The 25,413-nt window shown below is 40.9% G+C and overlaps 1 protein-coding gene across 2 annotated transcripts in view; it reads left to right on the top strand.

The window, feature by feature from the left end:
• The window catches only part of MAP4K4 (mitogen-activated protein kinase kinase kinase kinase 4), a 190,176-nt gene that overhangs the window by 128,205 nt on the left and 36,558 nt on the right, over window positions 1-25,413 (top strand). For both annotated transcript variants that reach the window (XM_015422706.1, XM_015422700.1), the window contains exons 7-15: window positions 2,069-2,199; window positions 5,811-5,865; window positions 6,558-6,636; window positions 11,600-11,775; window positions 15,305-15,377; window positions 16,517-16,727; window positions 20,511-20,672; window positions 22,712-22,798; window positions 23,428-23,625. In XM_015422706.1, coding sequence (XP_015278192.1) covers window positions 2,069-2,199; window positions 5,811-5,865; window positions 6,558-6,636; window positions 11,600-11,775; window positions 15,305-15,377; window positions 16,517-16,727; window positions 20,511-20,672; window positions 22,712-22,798; window positions 23,428-23,625 — 1,172 coding nt within the window. The remainder of the gene's footprint in view (window positions 1-2,068; window positions 2,200-5,810; window positions 5,866-6,557; window positions 6,637-11,599; window positions 11,776-15,304; window positions 15,378-16,516; window positions 16,728-20,510; window positions 20,673-22,711; window positions 22,799-23,427; window positions 23,626-25,413) is intronic.

Here is a 25,413-nt window from a genome sequence, read left to right as displayed (position 1 = left end):
GCGGTACCATGGTCGGACCACCATGCCCTGAAGGCTCGTGCAAATGTCTCTCCCCAACCCTATTTAGGCGGTGAGCAGATTTTAGCTCGCCCATGGAGTCTAATGGACCCAATGCGGCTTCAGATGGCTCTGCGGGATCCGATGCCCCCTGGCGGCTCGTTGGATGAGCTTGTGGATGACTGGCATAGCCGCCTTTCTACGGCCATTGACGAGATCGCTCCCCGGCACCCTCTGTGCCCTTGCTCTAAGCTGGCCCCTTGGTATACCCAGGAGCTGCGGCTTATGAAACAGGAGCTTAGACGGTTAGAGAGACGGTGGCGTCGAATTCGCGACGAGGCTACAAGAGCATCTTATAGGACGTTTATGAGATCCTATAAGATGGCAGTCAAGGCTGCGAAGAGAGATTTCTATGCAGCTACGCAGTTTTAACTTGTCCTATTTTTATTGCACTTGGTGCCTTAACTGTTTTAATCCTGTTGTATTTTATTGCACAGTTGTGCCTATGTAAGCCGCCCTGAGCCCGCTTGCGGGGAGGGTGGGGTATAAGTGAAAAAAAATTAAAATAAAAAAATAAAAAAATAAATAAAATAGAGGTACAACTGAGAATAGTAATATAAAGACTAATGAGTTAGAACGGCAGAAGTGTTTACATTGAAAAGTAATAGCCAACTTTATCAAAAAGAGTGGTGGGAATTATTTATCCATTGTAAATGTCTTATGAATCTGAGTTATGAATCAGAATGGAAATGATGAGGGAACAAAAGGCTCGAATAGTAATATAAAGACTAATGAGTTAGAACGGCAGAAGTGTTTACATTGAAAAGTAATAGCCAACTTTATCAAAAAGAGTGGTGGGAATTATTTATCCATTGTAAATGTCTTATGAATCTGAGTTATGAATCAGAATGGAAATGATGAGGGAACAAAAGGCTCTTTTTTACGTGCCTTGGATTGTTCCTGTGGAATCTTAAATACACTGCGCTTGATAAAACTGTGGGACACACCTGGCTTAAGAAACAACACGAGCTGTTTCCCCCCCACATTCTGGGCATTATAGTACTATACTGAATCACTTTCTCACTGAAAACCAAGGACTTGCACTGTGCCTGCATCCATAGGGTGGTGATTTTCTGTGTTGATTTTATACAACGAAGAAAACAAAATTTTGGATGCTTCTCTTTACCAGAGTAAGTGTGTGGTTAAAGGGGAAAGGGTTAGAGCCAACAGGGTGGAGCCAAACAAAAGGGGTATTGTTAGAGGATAAGGAGGCTGTACCAAAGGGGAAGGGAACCCAATTATACTGTATCATCAGGGCCCATGAAAACCTGGAAACTCTGGACCAGACAGCAGAGGGGCATTTTAGAAATATGCCAATGAAATCTGTGGATATTCTTACACAGGTTTCAAACGCAGCAAGTAGTAGTGCATATGCACAATTACTTGCTCATGACCAAGGTACATATTCAACGCAGTACCGGATCACACAATCTCCAGGATGAAACATCCCATTTATTACAACCGAGCATTTACAAGAGAATCAGAATATTCAAGTAGAGTTGACTTAAGGAGATAAGTGGTCTCTTTGCTGGGAGGCAGTCACCAAAAGGTGGGGCATTCACGTTCAGGCCCATTCATGTCCAGAAAATGTCAAGGCTGAATAATTTGGTCCAGGTTTCAGGAAGCAAAGAACACAGGTGCACTGTTGTTTCACCGCTGTAATGGATGTTGCTTGGTTATTAAATGTGTGTGTTTTGGTTCTTCAGCTAGTATACTCATTGCCAAAAAGAACATTTGTATTACAGCATGTATGCTTTGAAATACATGTTCATTGTGATTTAGAGATAATGTAATGAACTCCATGACAGGAATGTTCTGCTGGTAAACAGGTGAAAAGTAAGAAAGATCAGTTAATGGTGCACAGAGACTCCCGTCCCCCTGTGAATGTTCATGTTAATAGATAGCTCAAATTTTAGGTTTCATTGTTGTTTCTACTTGTACGTTTTTTACTTCATGGTGTCTTGGAGTCTTCTATATGTTTACTATTTTTCCTGTTTATTTTCTAATGTAGTGGATTTTGGTGTGAGTGCTCAGCTGGACAGGACAGTTGGTAGAAGAAATACCTTTATTGGAACACCTTACTGGATGGCTCCAGAAGTTATTGCCTGTGACGAAAACCCAGATGCTACATATGATTACAGAGTAAGAGAACTCATATTAACATAGTAGCTAAGGTGTGTGTGTCTTTCTCTGTATGCACAGTTTGTGTGCACTTTTTCTGGGTGGTGCTATCATTCTGAGATTGTGTCATGGATTTTTCTCTATTTCAGTCATTCAAGCTGATTAAAGAGAAGTAGAAAGCAAGCACGCGATAACCTTAAAAATCAGTGCAGATAGTATAAAAGTTCTACTTAGAGGTGTTTCAAATGCTGAGCATTTTCTGAATGGAATACTTTTTAATGGAAATAATAGGTGGATCCTGACTAAATATTCCACTCATGCCAGGAACTTCTGTAAGTGGAGCGGAACATTCCCGCCTTTCCCTCCCACTGCAGCCCACTGATCTCTTTGAAATCCTGCTCCTGGGGTATAGGGGGATTAGCAGTATTAGCAGGAGAAGCGTATCAGAGGTGTGTGGTAGGAAGAGGGAATTGGTGGACATTATTTCATTGTCATTAGAAAGTGTAGTCCGGATCCAGCCCGTTGTGACATTAAACACCATTCAGCTTCCCAGAACATGTATAAAAAAGGAAGAATATTCATATATATATATATAGCACTGGTAAATTGTCCATATGCTGGTTTCACATTTTGAAATGTTTTCTGTAAAGGAAATATAGAGTGACTCTTTAAAGGAGTTGCTGTGAAGGTAGCTCACTCCTGGTGCCAAAACCTCCCCCAAAACATAGGCTTATTGTGAAGATATCCTTAATTCCTTTTTTGATTCGATTTGATTAAGGCGTTAAACCTTAATAACAGCAAGGTTAAATGATCTTAGAATTGGCCTCCTCTTCCTGCTTTATAACTCAGCAACTTTCTGGAAATTCGCAATCACTTTTTTTGGTTGTTCGTTTTGCCATCAAGTCACAGCTGACTTACGGCAACCCCGTAGGGCTTTCAAGGCAAGAGACATTCAGAGGGGGCTTGCCATTGCCTGCCTCCCTGTCACAACCCTGGTATTGCTTGGAGGTTTCCAATCCAAATACTATCCAGGGCAGACCCTCCTTTGCTTCCAAGATTGGGCTAGCATGGGCCATTCAGGTCAGCGAGGACTTGAAGAGCAGCGGATGGCTGTATGCTTTTGTCTGTCTCTCACTGGGGCTTGGACTACTTTGGGATAGTTCAAACTTGCAGTCCTTCCTGGGCAACACCAAATATCAGTTTCTGAGTATTCAACTGTGCAAAAACAATTGTCTGGAGAAAGATATCTTGACAGATGATTGCTTCTCCTAATGGAGCAGTTTTCTGAGGCAAGCAGTTCAGATGATGCTTGTCACATTCTCCCATTCCTCTGGATATCTAGGAGTGAGTATCATCTCAGTGGTATCTGACATTCTTGCTGTTTAAATCCAGATCAGTTGTAAACATAATGCATACTTTGTAGAAATAATACTGATATTTTGTCTAACCTGGGTAGGAAGGTTATCGGTGCATTACTTAGGTAAATATCAAGCTAAGCTTGAAAGTCAGGACGATTGGGATGACATTTGAGATTATCGTAGGTAACCAGGTAACACTTTCTCCAGCATGTAATGAGTGTTCCAGGAGTTAAGGCGCAGGAAAGATTAGCGTACCAGTTTCCTCAGTGTGCGCCCCCAACTTGGTGAGATAGTCCAAACATTAATCGCTCAGAAGCTCACCCTGCTTGCTGAGATGATAGATGGCTTGTTATGGCAAAGATGAAAGTGAATGTGTGGGCTCTTATATCCTGTATATGTGAAACGATATTGAGTGGAGCTGATACCTTGTATTGGCATGGAAACAAATGCTCTTTTGAGATGCTGTTTTCATAAAACCATTACCTCCTTGAAAATGGAGAATCCTACATTCTATTATTTCTTGTTGTATCCTTTCCAAAGATTCATGCAATTGATTTAGAATCTAGAAGTTTTTATCTTGGCCTCTTCAACACAATTGCTGTGAGGTATCTTCTCCAGCTTGAGCCAGAATAGTGTTTAGAGTAGTGGTTTTAGAACTGGAGAGTTCAAATGGCCACTCAGCCATGTAGCTCACTGGATAAACTTGGCATAGTTGAATGAGAGGGAATTGTTAACATATCTCACAGTAGAGTTGCCAGACTCCTGGTTCGGGCAGGGTTCCTCCTGATTCTGGGGGCTCCAATCCACCGCTGGCCAGTGGGGAAAACCCCACTCCAAAAAGCCCCTCCCACATTGATGACACCACGATCACATCACACAGAAGTGACGTCATCACGCTGAGCACATCATGCGGTGGCGCTCTAGTATTTTGGCCAAAACTCTATGGTAACCATAGAGTTTTGACCACAATGTTACAGTGTCGCTGCGCTGATGACATCGCATGCAGCGATGTCGCCCGCACCGTCTTCACTCTCAGAAGGCTCTCTCCCACCACCCCCGCTGGTCGAGGAAGTAGACCTGGCAACCCTATCTCTCAGGGATGCTATGAGGATAAATATATAGCAGGAGAAATCTGTGTACACTGCAGTGTGAACTTAGGAGGAAGGATAGGACAAAAATTAAAGAAATGAATGAACAGCTTTGAAGGATTGGTCTCTTTTCACTTTATGAGGGACTCTGTATTAATTGAAATAGGACTGCGGGAGATAAACTGTGATGTCTCATCCTGAATGAGAGACTGTGGAGTAGAGAATGTTTGAAAGCATTCGAGTTTGCTCTAGCAGCACTGAATAGTGTCTTGGGGACTGTAGTGGGCTGCAGCTGGAGCAGGGAGGCAACGATGTTCCACTGAGCTAACTGAAAAGCTTTCCTTTAGCAGAAATGGTCTGGATCCAGTCTGTTGTTGCCGTTCGAGATATAATTGTGCCCGGAAGCCGAGTGTTCATCTCAAATTAGCCTGAAAGCATTTCTCTGCATGGACTTCTTCATACGAGTGTTACAATCAGAACTGAGGGCAAATTGTCTCTTGATGAGTACCTTAGTGCTCCTGCAATTAGAAAATCGTTGCGATGTTTAAAATATGATAGGGTAAGGTATTAGTAGAAGGTTTTAAAGTCTCTAGGGAGTAACGTTTTGAGAATGGTTTTTTTTAAAAACTATTTCCCCTCCCAGCATCTAAAGTTTTGCTCAGTGTTCACTTTGCCAGCAGCCATCACAGCCTTTTCTAAATCATCAGCTATAGAAAGTTCCACAAAGGAGAAAAACAGCTGCTTTGTTTTGATATATAACATGGGGGACAGTGCTTTCTCCCTTTCGAAAGGTGGATTTAATTATTTATTCATTTAAAACATTTCTGTGCCATCTTTCCACCCAAAAAGAGGGTCCCCAGGGTGTTGAGTATGAAATATGAACACATTTAAAATAATGTGTACATACAGTAATTCGATAAAAAACTTATCTGTATTTGACTACAAAAGCTTAGCAATATAAATTCTGAAGACTAAGTCCTTAAAGTCATTTTAAATTGTCATATGTATGTGTTTAGATATGCAGGATATGGTTTATCCCTTTGTGGCATGTTAAAAAGAAAATGAAACCATTTTTTAGAGTCCAGGGTTTGTGCAGTTCTGGTCTTCCTTCACGTAGTGCATAATTAACTGTAACTGAGAAGGCGTAATGTGTAATGTGTTTGCTAACATATGGTCTCTTTTGCAGAGTGACCTTTGGTCATGTGGCATTACAGCCATAGAGATGGCAGAAGGAGCTCCCCGTAAGTGATATATATCCATTTTCCATAGGTCTGGTTTAGTTTGAAACCTATACTTCTGAGTTCCGCTTTGTAATCCAATCTTTCACTTGAGATTTCTGAAAGCACAATGAATGATGAGTTTCTGTTTCCTTTAATGCCCACTCCACAAGGCATCATAAATACAAAATCCTATATACTGTAATTCTGCTTGACAATTAACACTGTGTGCCAAAATGTTGCTTTTCGATGATTTTGACTGGGCTGTGTTAATAGAAAAAACAAGGGAAAGCTGAAGACTATTGAATCCATGTAAGCATCCTGAAGAGAGGTGCAGTAGAATTTGGAATGTGCAAATTGTAGCAGTCCCAGTGTTAAACACTTTAAAATGATTAAACAGTATAATACAATGGATAATTTTGCAAAAAAAAAATATCTTAAATCTTTTTTTCACTTCTAGTTTTTAAACATCTGTGAAATGGCAGCTCTCATCCTTAGCCTCTGAGGCATATTATGAAACAGATGGTCTCTTAGGGATCAGGTTATAGCCTGATTCTAAGCTCTCTCAGATCAAGAGTTTTCAGGGATATTCTTGTATTTTGTATTCATTGTAGTGACTCCTAATCCCATCTTGTCCATTTGGTACTGTGAAATATATAAATACTAAATCAAATCAATGATAAAACTGAAAATTAACCATCAGTACTTATTTACAGCCCTCTGTGACATGCATCCAATGAGAGCCCTTTTTCTCATTCCAAGAAACCCTCCTCCACGGCTAAAATCCAAGAAATGGTAGGTGGATGCTAAGAGTTATTCTGTAATAGGAAGTGGATTTTGGTTATGATCTCGCATGTTCCTTTTCAGAGTTCACTTTGTAGTATTTCCATAGACATGAAAAATCATTTCAGCGGGGCGAAATTGGTCTTCTGCTCTGCTGATTCATAGCCTGAAATGAGATGTGCATAGGTTATTTTTTTAGCTCTCCTTGTTCTAGAAAAAGATTTTCTCTTGGAGACATTGCATAAAATAAGAGTCATTGTTGTTGGCAGAGCAGCATCTCATTAAACTGACAAATTGTGCAGCCGCTGAAGGTAAAAATGTTAGTTTTATTCTCCTTACCGCTTAATTTCAGACACATAATTTAATAAGGGAAACAAGACAACACTGTTGATTCCTACCTTCCCAGTTAAGGGTGGTAAAATTAATGAAGACTAGTGCAGTTATTTAAAAGTTTAATGCTGTGTTTTTGCCCACTCCCTCAAAGGGAGCCCAGGGCAGTTCACATAATGCACCAATAAAACAGCTAAATCAGTTTACTGTAAAAAAAAAAGAAAAGAAATGGACATTGCCCCTTTTCAGTTGAGATATTCAGTTAACCTTGATTGTTTTAAGCATGGCTGCTTGTTAGAAACAGCAAACAGTAAACTTTCATTCATTTCATTCAAGTTTGTATATGCTGACAGCAACAGAAACAGAATTATTGGTGAAAAGTCTTCAGTACTGCCGTATTATTGATTAATAAACTTGTTATTTCTGAATCTTTTGAGGCAAAGACTGAACAAAGCTTCATGCAGTTCTGAGCAACATACAGTGGTCATTTTAGCCTCACCAGGTCTGCTGTATTTGTGAACATGAATTTGAACCTGGCAGGCTCATATTTCACAGTGCTATGCTTTTACAGTAAAGACACAAGACAGTAGAGATTGCTTTCAGATGCAGTACTATATAAAAACTGGCATGAAAAGCAACTAATCCATTTTACACACCAAATTCCTTCTGAAGAAAGTGGATTCTTGTATTGTTTGAGGGCTTTGTTAATTTCAAGTGGTGGATATGTAGTGGGAAATCCCTATATGTGGTTAAAAGTGGGATTTATCCCATTTCCTATCAGTCTTGATGTCTTAATTAACATTATGCTAGACCATGGTGTGCTGGATAGGCTAGGTTCAGCCTTTCCCTAAGAGCAGCCAATGAGAGCTGATGGAATATTGAGAGAGGGCAACTTTGAAAACAGCAGCTGAAAAACATCTGTTAGAGGTTGTAGCAGAGAAGTAGACAGCTTAGACACTGAGGAGATTGGGGGGGGGAACGGTTTTCTGACTGAGTGGAACTGTGTGGAAGAGCTCCTTAGAGCAGGCTGAAAACAGTAAATTTGTAACGAAAGGATCCCTCTTGTAGGAATAGGACCTTAGTTTGAGTTCAATGGAAATGAAATGTTCTTCTTTATACTTTATACTTTACTTTCCTCCCTGTTTTTTTCATATCATAAATCAAAGCTTTCTTGTTTGATTAATCCTGTCAGCTGCGTGTCTATGGGAAAGAACGTTTATTGAAAATATTTGTAGCAAGTTTCCATAGTAATAACATACACAATGATAACCAGGTTCCAATTGATAAATAAATCGTTTTCCGGTATCAAGCAAAGCAATATACAACATTATCTTCTTAATAACAAGTCTATATCTTCAGACAATGAGATAACATTTAAAACATAACACAATTATTGACCATGTAACATGAGTTGATATTTAGCTTTAGATATTGTTTCCACAAACACACAATTTAATATCTTGAGCTGCGGTGGCTCAAATGGTTGAGACGCTGAACTGCAGGCTGTGGAAGGTCGGTAGTTCAGCAGTTCGAGATCCGAGTTGCCACATGACGGAGTGAGCTCCCGTCTCTAGTTCCAGCTCCTGCCAACCTAGCAGTTCGAAAGCAAGAAATTGCAAGTAGATAAATAGGTACCGCTTTGGTGGGAAGGTAACAGCGTTCCGTGCGCCTTGGTGTTTAGTCATGCCGGCCACATGACCACGGAAATGTCTTCGGACAGCACTGGCTCTTCGGCTTTGAAACGGAGATGAGCACCGCAACCCTAGAGTCGGACTCGACTGGCTTTTGAGCAAGGGAACCTTTACCTTTACCTTACATATGGTATGGGATGTGAATGAATGGTGGCAGTGAGTGATTGGAACAGTGTTTGAGCCCCAACTCCAACAGCTCTGTGTGAATGAGGGCTGATTATTAAAGGGGGCTGGGCTATACTGTCTGTGGATATCTTTGGGAGTGAAAGAGAGGAATTGAGGTGTAAGATGGTCATGACTCTCTCTGGCCCCGGTCACATGGGCCAGATAACCGGGGGGGGGGAGGCATGGCTGATTGCGCCGGCGCAATTAGACCCACTAGAATGCGATCAGACGTGACGGTGGCACACCATGGTTCTGGCCATCAGCGCATGCGCATCAAGGACAGGCCCGTAGCTAACAATTTTTTTCTCAGGGGGCCCACCACCAATGTTCCCTCTAAGCTGTGGAGTTTTGTGAGCAAAACTTCTACTTTGTGAACTACTGCCATTAAAGGTGTGAGAGAGCTATTTGGCTGCCGCATAAATTAGTTTGCTCTGGAGCCATCCTTCCTGACCAGGAGGAAGCGACTGGGGGGGGAAGGGAATGGCAACTAATGCATCCCACAATAACTTCTCAAACACTCCCTTGCTGTGCACTCTGTCCACACAATCAGCTTCTATCCAAATCAACAGCCTCTCATCCTTATGCTTTGACAACTAAACTTCCAGTCCAGTCATGCAGGGATAGTTGGGCAACCTGGACTTGTTCTAGTACACCAGCTTTCCTTGCACCCCCATCATGGATCAGCAGTTCCATATTTTGGAAGCCCAGTTCTGCAACCACCCCCAAATTCCTACTTTAAAATGAAGACAAAATGGCATTATTGCAACACACGTGTGCCTGTATCGCACCTCTATAAACACAAACTGTGTTCTCGGCCTTACAGATTCCTTAGCAACAGCATTCCTAGGATTCCTCAGATATGGCCCTGCCAGTATCCTTGCCCTCTGCCACTTCAGCCATGGGACAAGGACTATAGTATGTTCATGCTGCATCAACTACATGCATTGCATCCTAATTTTTTATCCTGTTTCTCAGGATCCCCTTGAACTTTGCTCTCAGCTGGAATTGCTAAATACATGAAACTGCTTTATACTGTAAGACCACAGGTCCATCCAGCCCAGTATGGTCTACTCTGATCAGCCTTAGGCAGTGGTATTTTCCAGCTGTGTTCCTTTTGAAACTATTTAATGGAGATACCAGTAATAAAACCTGGAACCTTCGCGTACAAAGTAGCTGCTCTACAATTCCTCCCTATTTTGTTTGCATTTGTGCGTTCCTTCGCTATTAACAGATCTGGAATTCCCCCAATCACTGCACTGTATATTCTTGTTGCTCATATGAACTGGCCGTAGGACTAGGGACAAACTATTACAGTTCCTAATAGGAGCTGGTCCATGGGGTCGCAAAGAGTCGACTCGACTGTGCGACTGAACAACAACAACAAAGACTTCTTGAGCCAAATTTCAGTCCATCAGTTGCCAGGAATCCTGCCATGTTGCCAGGAATCTATTTCCTAAGTATAGGGCCCCCCAATTTAGATTGTGACCTCCCTACCATCCCATTTTTCGTATCTGAAATGGCCCCAGAAGAGCACTATTTGCTCAGGTCTTCTTGTCCACTCCCATTTCTAGTTACAGGGATATGAATTCTCCTGTCCTGCGCAAATAGTAGCTCCAGCACCTCTCCTTTTGGAAAACTAAACAAACTATTCGGAGCCTTTCCTTCACCATGGAGTACTTGAACCCTAGCAGAAAGGTCTATAACGTTAAAGGGCAGAGCTTTCAGATGAATCCAACCATAATACTGGTTTTAAAAAGTACACTCCGGGAATGCGCAAAGTGCTTTCCCCTCAACTGCAATATGTTTCCACAGCCTCCAGTAGGAACAATTCTGCAAACGACGGCACTGCCTGCTGCCTTTCCGGCACCCCACATTCAAGGCGTCTTGCCACTCATTTGGTGCCAGAAACTTTCCGACGCTTCTCCCCTCCCCCCCCAATGCTCCAGACACCGAATGCGCCCAGCATCAACAGGGGCTGCCATCTCACTCCGTCTAGCTTGTGAGCGAAGTTTGCAGCAGGCACCTCCACGAAAGTGCGCCGCGACGCCCCTCCGTCTGCCGGCGCACGGCTGCACAAAGGAGCCCTTTGGTGCCTGGTTGGCCAGCCGCCCGGCCGCCCTACCCACCTCCACTTGCTCCCGCGCCACCTCGACCGCCACGACCTCATGGCTCCGGTGCTCCTGGGCCCTGCACAGGTGGCAGATGCAGCTCTGATCCGTCCGGATCCCATCAAAATATCTTTTGTTGATTATTTGATAGCTGCAGAGAACTCCAGGATGACTGGTTGCATTGTGGAGCATGGATTTATTGTCTGAATTATTGTTAAATATAAAACTGTAGTAAATGTATTTGATTTAGGGTTCCATTGCAAATGAAACATTATTCCATTGTTTCTTCCCAAAGGGCAAGAAAATTTCCATATTTAATCCATCAGCTAGTTCTGTGTTTGAACTGGATCCTTGTTCCTACTTTTTCTAGTAGGATTATTCTAAATTTCTGTAGCAGTGGACATAATGTGTAATACTGCATCAGAAAAGTTTAAACAATGTTGGCAAGTTATTTGCATTAAAATATGCTCCTTCTTCTACCTGATGTATACACAACTTACAGTTGCTTATGATTTAATGGCCCTCATAACTGAATTGCATTCTTGTGGCTTTGCCAAACTTTTTAAAAATCAGAGTTGAGGCTTATCAGCTTTAAGAAGGATTCTTACCAAATAGATTCTTATCTGACCAAGTTACTTAACTGTGTTTTGTTTTACATGTGCTCTGTTTTCACTCTCTTAGGTCAAAGAAGTTCTTTAGTTTTATAGAGGGCTGTTTAGTGAAAAATTATATGCAACGACCTTCTACAGAGCAGCTTTTAAAACATCCATTTATACGTGATCAGCCAAACGAAAGGCAAGTCCGAATCCAGCTTAAAGATCATATAGACAGAACAAGGAAGAAGAGAGGAGAGAAAGGTATGTACGTGTTTTAATACTAGAATTGCACTTGTGCACGTATACTAGTTACTTTTGTGACCTGGAAAATTTAGGTTCAGTATTTTGACAAGGATCCAGAAAACTCCTGCCTGCCACATGGGCTTTGAAGAAGAAGAAGAAGAGATTGGATTTATACCCCGCCCTTCACTACCCAAAGTCTCAGAGAGGCTTACAAACTCCTTTCCCTTCCCCTCCCCACAACAGACGCCCTGTGAGGTAGGTGGGGCTGAGAGAGTTCTGACAGAAACAGCTCTTTTTCAAGAACAGCCCAAGGTCATCCAGCAGGTGCAAGTGGAGGAGTGGGTTTTGCAGTTCAAGAACTGGCGTTTCTTGAACAGTAGTATACCCTTCCCACCAATGCCACATGTCAAACCACTGTGGAACATAAAAGGAGTTTCAGATGCTGTTTATGATATAGCACAGCAGTCTTCTATTTGGATAAAACGTTATGCTAATAGTTCTGGGCTGGGCTGCCAAGATAGGAGACTTGGGGGGGGGGGCAAAATTCAGGGGGCCCAGCCACAGCTTAAGGGCTCTCAGCTGGGGCCCTCTGACAGCCAACGCAGAAGAGTTTAGCTTCCCCTGAAATGTCTCTCCTCTGCCCTTTCTGCTATGATCTCTTCTCTCCCTCTAGAGTGAGAGACGGATGGTGGGGGTTGACTCAGTTTCCTCTGCCTGCCCCTTTCTGAGCTTGTGTAGCCAGCCAACTTCACACCCTGCACACTGGGAATGCGGCATGTTGTGCCCCTTCTCCCTTATATGATGGTCTGCGTGGCAATAGCCAGTCCCTCATCTACTGTCATCCTCCTTGCGTGATCTGCCTTACAAAAAGCCCACCGTTTGCTCCATTCCCTGTCCCATTTCCTGAGCTGCACAGATAAGCTTCTCTGCCACAAGAACAATATTGTCAGGGGAGGGGAGGGGAGGGGGACCTCAATTATCTCATGCCCCAGAGAGGAATGGGGGGGGGTGTTAAGACTCACATTGTGATGCTAGATGGGCAAAAAAATGTCCAGGCAGTTGCTCAGAATGAGAATCACAGGAAAAAGATCAATATCAACAAAGCAGTGGAAGTTCCAGATAAGGTTGCCAACTGACCAAGAAAGAGAGCTGTTTTGCACCTGTGCATTTAATGACAGCCTTAGAAGTCAGCAAGTGAACTTTTGACAAAGCAGAACAAACACTTACTATTGGCTTATTCCTGCAGTTCAAGCTACTGTGAGGCGGATAGGAGTAGGATCTAGTAAGAAGAAGTTGGCAACCCAACTTTTATCTGGGTGAGGATAATTGCAGGGGATTATTTGGGGAGGGATTTGGTGCTGGTGAATGGAAAGGGATGGATGGGGGAATCGGGGAGAAGAAATTAAGGCAGGGAAATTAAGGCTGCCGTCCTCCTTTGTATATTTACATGCCAGTAAACCCCTTCACAGTCACACTTTGAGTTAACAAGGACAGGATCCAGCTAAGGCCGAGGATGAATAGGGAATGTGCTTGATTTTTAACAGAAATCTTACACCCTGGCTGGGAGAGGGAGATGGGGCAGTCTCTCTCCATTCTCTCCTGCTTTCCTTTTTCTTTTTCTTTCTGTTTAAGGAGGCGGCAGCAGAAGGAGAGGGGAGGGGAGAATTGGTGCCAGTTGAATTTCAGAATCCAGGGACTAGAGCCACTTTCTAGCGTTAGTGTAGATATGGGCCTCGCAGGACTCCTTTGTTTCAGAAAAGAGATGCTTTAGAGGAAGAAGAAAGTACTTGCTAAGAAACACACCTATCGGTGCCATGGTGCTCATGGGTGCCAGTTGGGGGGAAAAAAATACATATCAGCTCTAATCGTCTTCTCCCTTCTTTTCCAAGACACAGAGAGTGAGAGCTCGCAGAGTGCTGTGAGCTAGATTGCTTCAAATTCATCTCATCCCATTTAATGTTGACATCTGCTAGGTGGTTGTTATTTGAAAGTGTGTGTAGGGGGGTTGCACCATAACTTATTGCAGTGTGCACTGTGTTAAGTAAAATCTGTTCTTTAATAATCTGCCCATTTTCCTTTAATGTTTCTTATCTAATGAGCAATTATTATTCTATTCATGGATGGTAGCAGCAAGGTGATAATATTTTGTTTTGATCAGCATTACAGGGGTGAGAAGGGGCAGATGGGATCTTAGTCGGGGGGGGGGCATGGTGGCTCTCGGCAGCCCAGGTTCTGAGGGCATCTGAAGTAACACTTTAGTCCTGATCCCAATATTTGTTTTTTACTTTTTCCAAGAGTTAAAATGATAATTTGAATGAAATGCAGTTGCATAAACAAATTGTAATACTAATTTCAAGCTTCTTGGTCAATCTTGAGTGCTATTTTGGGACTCTGTTGCAGATTTACCTGTTTTTTAATTTATTTAGAGTGTATATGCCACCTTACCAGAAACTTGTTTGAGAACACGCACAAAATGCTGAAATAAAACAAAACAGTACAAGCAGTTTTTATTTAGTAGAAAAAGAGGTGCAGGAGCTCATTAGCATAATTTATTTGCATATGCCACACCCCCTGACATCATCGGAAGTGTGTCAGAAGGCAACACCCACCACTCAGGCTCCACTGGACTGTTTTGGATTGCTAGCTATGGGGTGGGGGGGAATGCGCAGATCTGCCCTCACAGAGGAGGGAGAGCTTGTATCTGAAGGCGGGCTGGGGGGGGGCTCTGCAACTTACCTGGCTGCTTCTTGGTCCTTGTGGTCCAACTGAGGGCTGCTGGGAGCAGGGGGTGGAGCTTGTTGCATGTGCCCGCCCCCTGGGCTCCTTACTGCCGGAGCTCTGCTCCTGTGCGCTCCCACAGGAAATGACCACTGAGTATAAGAATGATCAAGTATAAACAGTCATAAAGACAAGCCATACAACCATCCATTAACAGTTATAACCATTAAAAATATGGAAGTGTATAAAATAGCATAAAACAACAGTCTGAAAAGAATATTTGTAAAGCAGTCCGCAGTCTTGAAGAAAGCCAGAAAACCTATCACTAAAAGCCTGGGTTAAAAGAAAATATTTTGGCTTGCCATGTAAAAGAGAGTAAGGTAGGTACCAGCCAAATCCACAGGCAAGGTGCCACCACTGAAATAGCCCTGTCTATAGTCACCATTGGCCTCGTCTCTGCAGGCTAGAGCACAGAAAGCAGGGCTTGATAAGAGGATCTTGAAGTCTGGACAGTCTGGGAGGGGTTGAAAACATAGTTGACATTTATGGGTGGCCCACTTTCCAGTAAGAACAATTGGAATGAGCTTCTGGCATTGACCCTGCTTGCCAAATGCAGTATATGCCATCAAAATCACTGGGCAGAAAGGATCCCTGGTTCTTTCACTTTACACTGGTGAATTCTAAACAATGCTCATGGATTCTTTTTTGTTGTTATCCAGAGCTTTCCCAAGAGTATTCTATTGATAAAATAATTTCGGCATGGAATTCATCTCTGCTATTATAATCAAATTGAGTTTTAAGAGAATTTTTGCTTGTCTCCCTCTGCTAGATGAAACAGAATACGAGTATAGTGGAAGTGAAGAGGAGGAGGAGGAAGTGCCTGAACAAGAAGGAGAGCCAAGGTAATGTCATTCTGATAATTTAAGCAAGTCAGTTTAAATTTGGTGAGCATACAAAATAAGGCCTTGCTGTTGAACAGCAGGGTCTGCGCTACTCCCCAACCTTTTTGAGCCTGTGGGCACCTTTGGAGTTCTGACACAGGAAAGTAGACACAACCACAGAATGGCTGTCAAAAGAGGTAGAACCAACTACAAAATGGCTGCCCAGATAGGCGGACCCAAACACAAAATTTCAGGAAGTAAAGTTATTCATAACCATTTCAGGTTGAAGGTCATCTTAACAGAGTGTCTTTTAAGAAGAACAAATTGTTTTAAAGTATTTTCTTGCATACACACAGCTTACATTCAGTCACACAGTGAAGATCCTTCTGCTGTGGTGGCAGCTTCTATCAAAGCAGTATTTTGTTTTGTTTTTTTAATCCGCACAGCCCATCAGATCTCCAGTGGCCACTCAGAAGCCCTGCTAGGCAAAAGTGCTGACCTAAATGTGTGTAACAAAGGAAAGCATAAAATGAAAGAGTACATGGAAGGTTCTGTGTCACATAACAGAACAAGTGGCTTCATTCCCCATTGTGAGAGGACTTAAAATGCTGTTTGGTTGGGAAGAGCATGAAAGACCATGTTCTACCAAATGGAAAAATACTGGCTGCCATCTTAGTTTGAACATAAAGCATTATGGTAGCTGTGACACTGTAATGGGCATACCTGTCAAATGTTAATAATCTGTTGGGGTCAATTCCGTTCCTCCAACAGAAGAGCCACTTAAGTTGGAGGAAGGCTTCAACTTGAGCCAAAAGGAAAGGTAGGGTATAAATATTTTAATAAATTAAATAAATAAACTTTGCTCAGTGAAGGAAGAGGCTAGGGGTCTTTTCCTCCCAGTTATCTTTATCATTTTGGAGACTTTAGAAAAGCCTCCAACTGTCTGTCTACTATTATTGACAAGGTTATAGATTCAGATTTCTGCTGACCTTACTATCTATCCCAGTGTAATTGTACAATTTTGTTTCTCCTGGTGAAATCAAAGAATGATATAACATGAAATGAAAGTGAAAAATTAATACCGTTCACAACATATAATATACTCAGCTGTTTGCTACCTTTTCTTGGGTGTTCTTAATAACTTATCCTTCTTCTCATAGCTCTATTGTTAATGTGCCTGGAGAATCTACTCTGAGACGTGATTTCCTGAGATTGCAGCAGGAAAACAAGGAGCGTTCTGAGGCTCTTCGAAGACAACAGCTGCTACAGGAACAGCAGCTCCGAGAGCAAGAGGAGTACAAGAGGCAGCTGCTGGCAGAGAGACAAAAGCGCATTGAGCAACAAAAAGAGCAAAGGAGGCGATTAGAAGAGGTAGAAACAGGCCAAGATTGACAAGGCACCTCTTTTTAAGCTTTGTCAAAGGGCCAGGGAGTGTGCATTCTTGTCTGAGATTCTTAACATTGAGAGCTCCAGAATCTATAAAGTGTGTGTATACATGTCTGTACTGTTGGGTTATCTTTCAAAATTCAAGATGTACCTGACATTCATTATGTCACAGCAACGAGTCCGCATGTTTGTGGATCTGAGGTAACTAAATTGAAAATAAGTAATGATTTTTGTTGTTTCTGAAAATCCCCTTCTGAATTTGGCTGTAAATCTTGATGTTTGTCCTTGTTTTATTTTTATTTTTTTTGAAGTAGTATAAACTCTTGACCCAGAAGCATTATATAAGACATCACAAAAACTAACCTGAACTAAAAATGCCCAAAGTAGCAAACATTTTTTGCTGGAATATTGCTGTGATCATCGAGTGACATGAATTCACTTTTTTAAAAATCACAATTGTTTTCCTCCTTTAAATAAAATAAGGCTGTAAATAAAATTTATAGCATTTACACTATTCCAAATAGCTCCAAAAATTGCTTGCTTGGGTGGGGGCAGTGGTTTGGTTTTCTATCATTCCTACAATTTAACACAAAATGGTGATCTAAATCAACATTTGCTGTCACGTTTTTTTTTTTCTTCAGGTGGAGAATCTTGTGCTCCAGTTACATTGAGCACAAAAGTGTGAGGGGAGTAGCCTAAATTAGGGAGTAGCCTAGCCATCTTCTGGATCGTTTTTAATGTTTGTTTTTGTATTAGCTGTTTCCCTCTGCCTTTAAATTGTTTTGGATAAGCTAGTGCTAGCATTGTAAGAGCCAGTGGGTTTGATCCAGATTAAATTTTCCAATGTCCCACACTACTGAAGTCCACTGATTCTGTGAAATCATCGAGAAGTGCTCTTTTTGAGGAGGAGAGGAGAGCCTAAGGAATGACATGAAGGGAGAATCAGCAGAATTTGCCAGTTCAGTCTGGACCCATCCCAGTATGGTAAAGTGGTTAGAGTAGACTTGCACTAGGGAAATTGGGGTTCAGATTCTTGCTCAGTGGAGCTCAGTGGGTGACATTGTCTTCCAGCTTAATCTATCAGGTTTGTTGAGAAAGGAAGATGAGACCACTCCCATCAGTTTTGCCACCCGGAGCTTTTTGAAGGAAGAGTGGGATATAAATGACAAGCAGTAATTCCGAGCCACATTGTGTTGCTTGTGGTAGTTGCGTGCAGATTACATTTAGGATTGACAGTTGACCAATATTGCACTGATTCGGCCAGAATTTTATCCTGTTGGCTAGTGGTCACATCAGAACTAAAAAAATAGTTTAGTAATTTCATTATTTCCTGACCTATAGAATTCATATTCTCATTTTTAAAAAAATGATATTGTGCTTTTCAAAGGCCTATTGTCATTTTGAAAACCAGTTTCCGAAGGGATGCATATTGCAAGTACTCAAAGCACTTTCATTTATGCTGTTTTTTAATAAAACTGTTCCATTCAGGCCAAAGAGAAGTTACTATGCTCAGTCCAAAAATGCAAGAATATTTTGAAAGCAAAATATGGCAACTCTTAAAGAGTGTATTGTATTGTGTATTGTGAAGACTCTGAAATAGAGAAATAGAACTGCACTTACTTGTACAGTTTTGGTTGGGAAACCTTTCTGGGTTGGAATAATTGTATGATAGCAAACTAAAGCTTTAAACTATTTTGGCTCCTATTGATCAGACATTTAATGGAGAGAGATTCTTAGAAAAATATTGACCAAAATAAGCTGCTTGGGGAGAAAAACAAATCACAAACAGACAAAAGCCAAATCACAGAGTACTTGTGTCCTTATTTTACCTCATGTGTTACAAAGACAACTTTAAGAAAGTAAAACATGGGAAACTGAATTTAAAATATCCACTGTGACTTTCATAGCTGAGCTTTGAACAGACTTAACATTTGGGCATGTCTGTTTTAGTTAGGGGGTTCAGGCTGTGTATATTAAGTATTTTCCATGTGACAAGCTGTGGTAGGAATTATAGGAAAGTTTTATACAGTAACTAGTCTCCGTTGCTGCTTTAAAAACACATACCTCTTTTTGCAGTGCTGTCACATACCTAGATGGATGTGATAGGCATGTTTGCAAAGTTGTATTGGGAATAGGTGCAGAAAATTATTCTCTCAGCAGTACTTAGTAAGGAGTTGGAAAGCTGGAATGGTATCAGACCTACAGTGCTGAGTACAAATGTGGGGTGTTGAGGTTGTTCTTGGAGTCCACAGAGAGCTGCCATAGATCCTGTGGCACATTTGCAGTATGTGCTAGAAACTCATCTGCTGTCAGAAAAGAGGCAGTGTTTCATGTTTCTGTACTAGCTAAAGTGTTATAGTGGTTTCACAGAAACCACAAACCACAGCGGGTGTTCGAATGATCTCCATCTGATTTGAAGGCTGTGACTTAATTATTGCAGTTAATTTTTGGTGCAGGTGTTCTTGATAAATTTGGACAATTAGTTGGAAAGGACAAGAATGTACCTATAAGTATCACATCTGATAGAAGATCATTCTCTTTTTAAAAATGTTGTCTCAGTGGTTCAGGATTTAATCTCTTTCAGATAATAATCAAAATTATTGCTGACTGGAAGGTATGGCTTTGGGGAATCTTTGCTCTTGCATTTGAAATTTCTTTCAAAGTAAAAAAAAATATGGCAGAGATTGGTAGAAACATTAACATCCCATTTTTTCTATTTGTTGATTTAAAAAAGCTGAAGAAAATTATGTCATTTCAAAACTTTAGTAAGGTAGGCAAAAAAATGACAAAAGAGTGGCTAGGCGATAAAAAAAGGTTGCTTAAATGTGTTAATTTTCTAGCTAATGATTTGAGAAGGAAATTCAAGCAGTTTCGTGTAATATTTAAATGAAAGAACATTTCCATCTTCTGTAGCTATATATCTAGCATGTATGCACAAATGGTATTGAAATTATGCTAATGATGCATGTGCTAATACAGAGAGATTAGCTGCCACCCTCCAGTGTACAATATTTCCACTCGGTCCCCTGCTGATGAAGTAGTTCAGCCTAATGTTTAAGATTGGGCTTCTACATTTCCAGACAGATGAAAATTAATCTGTACTATGGAACAGCATCTTTAAAATATATCCTCCTTGTTAGATTGAGCCTGTTGACTCTGCTTGACCCCTGTCCTCCCAAATGGACTGAATATGAAAATGGGAGTATGCCTTGACTTTCCTAACTGTCATCTCACCCCTGACATTTCTATAACTGCAAACTGTTCCTTGAACTATTGACTCATTTTATCTACATTTTACTTTTTGAATAAAGTTTATTTATAAAATGCAGCCTACATTTCCCACTGACTGTAAAGGTAAACCAATAATAAAACAAAATATTCACTCTTTTTGTTTAAAAGTGGATGTTAAGCAATTCAAGGATTTGCTTGGTAACTTGTTTCTAAAAATCATCTGTGTACTCAGTAGGGTTGCCAGCTCTGTGTGGGGAAATACCTGGAGATTTTGGGGGTGGAGAGTGGGGTTTGGGGAGGGGAGGGATCTCAGCAGGATACCATGCCGCAGAGTACACTCTCCAACATAGCCATTTTATCCAGGGGAACTGATTTCTGTTGTCCAGAAATCAGTTATAATAGTGGGGGATCACCAGCCACTACCTGGAAGTTGGCAACCCTAGTTCTCAGGTATCTTTCTAGTATCTCAGGTATTCCAAGTTTCTCTTGTTGTATAAAGCAATAAATGTATATAAACCTAATTTTATTTTTTTGTAGCAACAAAGAAGAGAACGAGAAGCTCGAAGGCAGCAAGAGCGGGAGCAGCGGAGAAGAGAACAGGAGGAGAAGAAGCGATTAGAGGAAATGGAAAAGAGACGTAAGGAAGAAGAAGAAAGGAGGAGAGCTGAGGAAGAAAAGAGGAGAGTAGAGAGAGAACAGGTAAGTGTAAAACAATGAAAATGAATTAAGTATTATTTCTTTACCCTTTAATATACAGAAACAGAGTTGAGGGATAAATTCTCAAATGACTCACTAGTTTAAATACAAAATGAATACAATCCTGAAGGAAGGGTGAGACCTTCAGACTGCACATACAGTCTCCTCAAATGAAATATTCTCAAAAATAAGACTGCCTATTTGATGTGTGATATTGAACACTGGGGCTCTCTTCTCTCTCATATCTGAATAATCATATATGCAGCCATGGCATTTGAATTATTTGACATAATAGATGAACAGTCATAATTTTGAGTACACATCAACCAAATGGACTTTAAATTTTTTGCTTTTGTAATTTTCAAATATGTTCCAGTTATCATTTTAATTCACATCAGCAGAAATTTAAAGTGAGCCTTTTTGCAAAATTGTGATGTTAATCTACCAGTTTTGTGCATGAATTCCTGCATGCTTAAAATAATGTAACAAATTAAATTGGAAAGCAGGGGAGATAAAGAAATTATCTAGAATTATAATGAATTTCCCATTAAGACATATCAGGAAAGCTACACTTCCCATTTGGACACATTTGAATCTTAACTGATTAACACTTTTTATCCACAAGATATAATGCCTGGCACTACAGGTTATTAAAACATAAAATGGGGTTTTCTGCAATCGAATGTTGTTTCAGTATTTCTTAAGTCATAACAATGTATAAATAGTAATTAAACACATCATTCCACAGTATAGCAGAAACTTTCCTTCCTGTCATTGTTCATAAGTAGATACCTTATGTCTTTGGTTGTTACCATGAAATCGTATTTACTCACTTGATCCAGTGAGGGAAATGCACTGCTTCTGTGTGCAGCAGGTTGTGATGCACATCTAGATGTGTATCTGCATTGGAATGCTCATCTGGGCCTCATTGAACTGGCTTGATGTGGCTAGGGATCTGCATTCCCATCTGAGATGAGTAGTTCTCAGTTGTACACAGCTAAAGCTTGATTGTGACCACTAGCTGCAAACTTTTGAAACTCACGCACATACACAGTGACTGCTGTGATGGACATTCTGCAAGGATGTCCTGGGGGCTGCTTAACAAATTACACATTCTCCTTTACCTAAATTGTGGGTTTGCCAGAATACATACAACAAACTCATGTAACATCCATTTTTTTTCTTCATAAGATTTCCAGTAGGCCTCATTTATCCATAGCACTGAATCATTCATTTCTTTTTGCATACACTGTCCGTGTGTCTCTCTCTGTGTGTATGTTTGAGTGCATGTGTTTGTATTACTTTTGTTCATTAATTTGCATGGTTAAGATATTCTTAGCTTTGGATATGGTGCTGCATATTTAGATTTGGCTTAGTGGGCCAGGGAAAGAAAAGGTGGGAAATGTGTTAGATCTTGACTTTCAAGGTGTAGACTTAGCTTTCGGAAAGATGCATTTGGTCGTATATTTGTTCTTTAGTGGATGTTTGTTTTTGTCATAACCACCGTGTACTTCAGCAAGTTTGGCATTGTCTGCTTTTGATGGAGGCTAGGTTAAGTCTGTGGTTGAGGTTAGTCATGTATGTGGCAGAGGTTTACAGTGAGGAAGCTTGCAAAAGGTCGCCTTAACTAAGCCTGGCTCTAGCTGTTGCTAACGGTTCATCACACAGTGCCTAAAACTAATTATTTTAATAAAAATTTGCATGTGATTTTTGTGTTGGCTGTGTTGAGACTTGCTGTGTTTTAACTCTCAACTTGTTTAAAAAGTGCATTTGCTTATTTTTTTTAAACCATTTTCAAAATTCATCAGACCAAGCTGTGACACTCCCCCCCTGAAAATTATCTTTAGTCTGCAGTGGAATACCTCTGTGTAGCCTTGTCTCTGGAGACAGGGTTTTCTTAACTTGTTCACTAGGGATTCACGAAATTCATAAGCACTGTCACCTGAAGGTGACTTGGGGCAGTTGTTTTTGATGGTCCTCAGGTGGTTTCGATACATTCCTGTTGTGAACAATTTTATTGCTGGGTAATTTCTATGTGACAGGAGTATATCAGGCGACAGCTAGAAGAGGAGCAGCGGCACTTGGAAATTCTTCAGCAGCAGCTGCTCCAGGAGCAGGCCATGTTACTGGTAACTCACTGCATCTGTTTTGTTCAGTAGCTATAGGATTCCTTTCTCTGACTGGTGTCCCAGGCTTTCCTCAGTTGGACACAGCCGTACTTTACCATTTGTATAATAGAGCCTCAAACAAAAGCCATTCATGCTATAGTGTATTGGGCTGGCAGGCACATGTGAAAAATACTGTACAGCTATCTCACAGTGCACAGTGCTTAAAGTTGTGACAGTTCTGGTCTGGAAGTCGAGTTTTCAAACAGCCCTTTAGCCTGCTCAGATCAAGTAGAGTGCAGATAAGAATATCTTTTATTAAAATGTGGATATAATGGATAAGTTGTCACCTCTTTCCTCCCCCTCCTTGAACCCCTCCCAACCCCATACTGTTTTTCAACAATATACTAGACATCCTTAATTTTTTTAAAAAAAGAAACTGTAAATACTACCACTAAGCCTAAAGTTCTCCAGTCTTAAATTGAGCAGAACACTTCACCAAGAAGAAAACACTTGTTCCTTCTGTCTAATTTTAATTTTGGGCTACACTAGTTGGCATTTTTAGCAGAAGTAAATGCATAACTCACCAGAAGACAAGTGCATGCCATTAGCCCAGGTGTTTGTGTCTTGAATGCTGGTGTCTTTTCTCAAAGGAATACAGATGGCGAGAGATGGAAGAACATCGGCAAGCAGAGCGTCTCCAACGTCAGTTGCAACAGGAGCAGGCATATCTTTTGTCTCTTCAGCATGACCACAGGAGGCAGCAGCAACAACCGCAAGAAAGGAATAAACCAAACTACCATACCCCTGAGCCTAAATCCCATTATGAAGCTACTGAAAGACCACGGGAGGTAAATTCTCTAAAATTTTGTAAATGAACTCCTTAGAGCATTATGTAGCACTTCTAGTGTTTAAAGTGCTTTACAATATGTTTTCACATTAATCTTTATAGCAATCCTCTTTTGGCAGACAGTGGATATTTGTCCCCTTTTGCAGATGGAGGACTGATAAAATTCCAGAACCATTGGCAGCTCAGTCTTATCTCAGTCACTGATGCTGTCATGTGAAATGAACATGTCTACTTGAAATAAAGATGTGCATTTAGATATTCCCAAGCTGAAATAGTGCCCCAGATTTTCTGTTTTGTTTCGGATCAGAAATACTCCAAACAAAAGAAGGTACTCCCAGAAAACTTCAGGAAAGCAAAATTGGTCTCCTGGTTTAATTTCAGAATTGTTCTGGCTTCAGTAGGACTTAGTTCAGCTTTCCAGGCCAGTGGGGAAAGGGAGGAGAGTGAGCTGGAGCCCTGTGGTGAAATCCAGCTTGTCTACAGTCTCCTGTTCTCCCACATATGCAGAAGAGGTGGGAAGGGAGGGAGACAGAATGTGCTTGACTCGAGGCTGGGTCACCCACACTGTCATAGACCTTTTAAATGAATGTGCTTTCAGTCCAGTGGTGATTGGAGAGCGAGTGAACACTCTAGGCTTCCCTTCTCATGGGTGTTTTGTGAGGCAGTCCTTTTCACTATTATATATAATGGCATTGGACACCAGTCCCTCACTGTTCCTGCTGCCTCTGCTTCATATGAGGGAAAACAGGAGCTGGGTTGGCTGCCGCTGCAAATTTAAGAAACAGTATCTAATTTCCCAAAATTTGATGAAAATTGTAACAACATCCTTTCTGAAATACCCAGTTGAAATTAAAATGGAAATTTTAGAATTGCACCACCTCTAACTTGAAATATCAGAGAGACCTATGTAGCTGTTTGGAGCTCTGGCCCAGAGCTCCAGGTTTTCAGAAAGCAATTTATGGAGCCTTTTGAGATGGATGGAAAGAAGATAATAGTAATGAAAGAGCTTTCCAGGGTAATCGTTCAAGATAGAAAGAAGTTCAAGAAGCTTACTGACAAATTGAGACTGTTGGATGTAAGGTACAGGTGGGAAATACCACATGGATTGAGTTTCAACTTCCAGGGTCAAAGACAGACAATTAAAACTACGGGACGAATGTTGGAATTTATGTATGAGAATGCTAAATATTTTGGTGATAAGTAACTGAAGATCATGATGGAGCACAAAGTGATATCATGGAATGTAAATGGACTCAATTCACCTAACAAGAGAAAAATTGTGAAACATTGTAGGAAAAACAAAAATGTAATGTAATTTGTCTACAGGAAACGCATATTAAAAAACAAGACTAAGTATTTGGCCGCTAAACAACTGGGAGAAGAATTTTATTCATTGGCAGAAAAAATAAAATAGGGGGACTGTGATTTATGTTAAGAAAGAATTTGAACCCAAAGAAATTTTTAAAGACAAGGAAGGGAGATACATTGCAGTGGAAATGACTATGCACCAAAAGAGAACTTTGGTAGTGAACATTTATGCCCCTAATGGAGCAAAAGAGAAATTTTTTGAAGAGCTGATTCATGAATTGAATCAGGTGACTTATGAACAAATTATATTGACGGGGGACTTTAATGGCACAGTTAACAATAAAATTGACAGGAAAATGAAGAAGTTGGATGAAAAAATAGGGAATGTTACCTAAAGTGTTTTTCAATTTGGCCAAACAGGAGAAACTGGAAGACATATGGAGGACATCCTATAACCAAAGACTTTACTTTTTATTCAAAC

The sequence above is a fragment of the Gekko japonicus genome, unplaced genomic scaffold, assembly GCF_001447785.1.
Source record: "Gekko japonicus isolate JY-2015 unplaced genomic scaffold, Gekko_japonicus_V1.1 scaffold1177, whole genome shotgun sequence".
Taxonomy (NCBI): domain Eukaryota; kingdom Metazoa; phylum Chordata; class Lepidosauria; order Squamata; family Gekkonidae; genus Gekko; species Gekko japonicus.
This window is presented reverse-complemented; position numbering and strand designations above follow the sequence as displayed.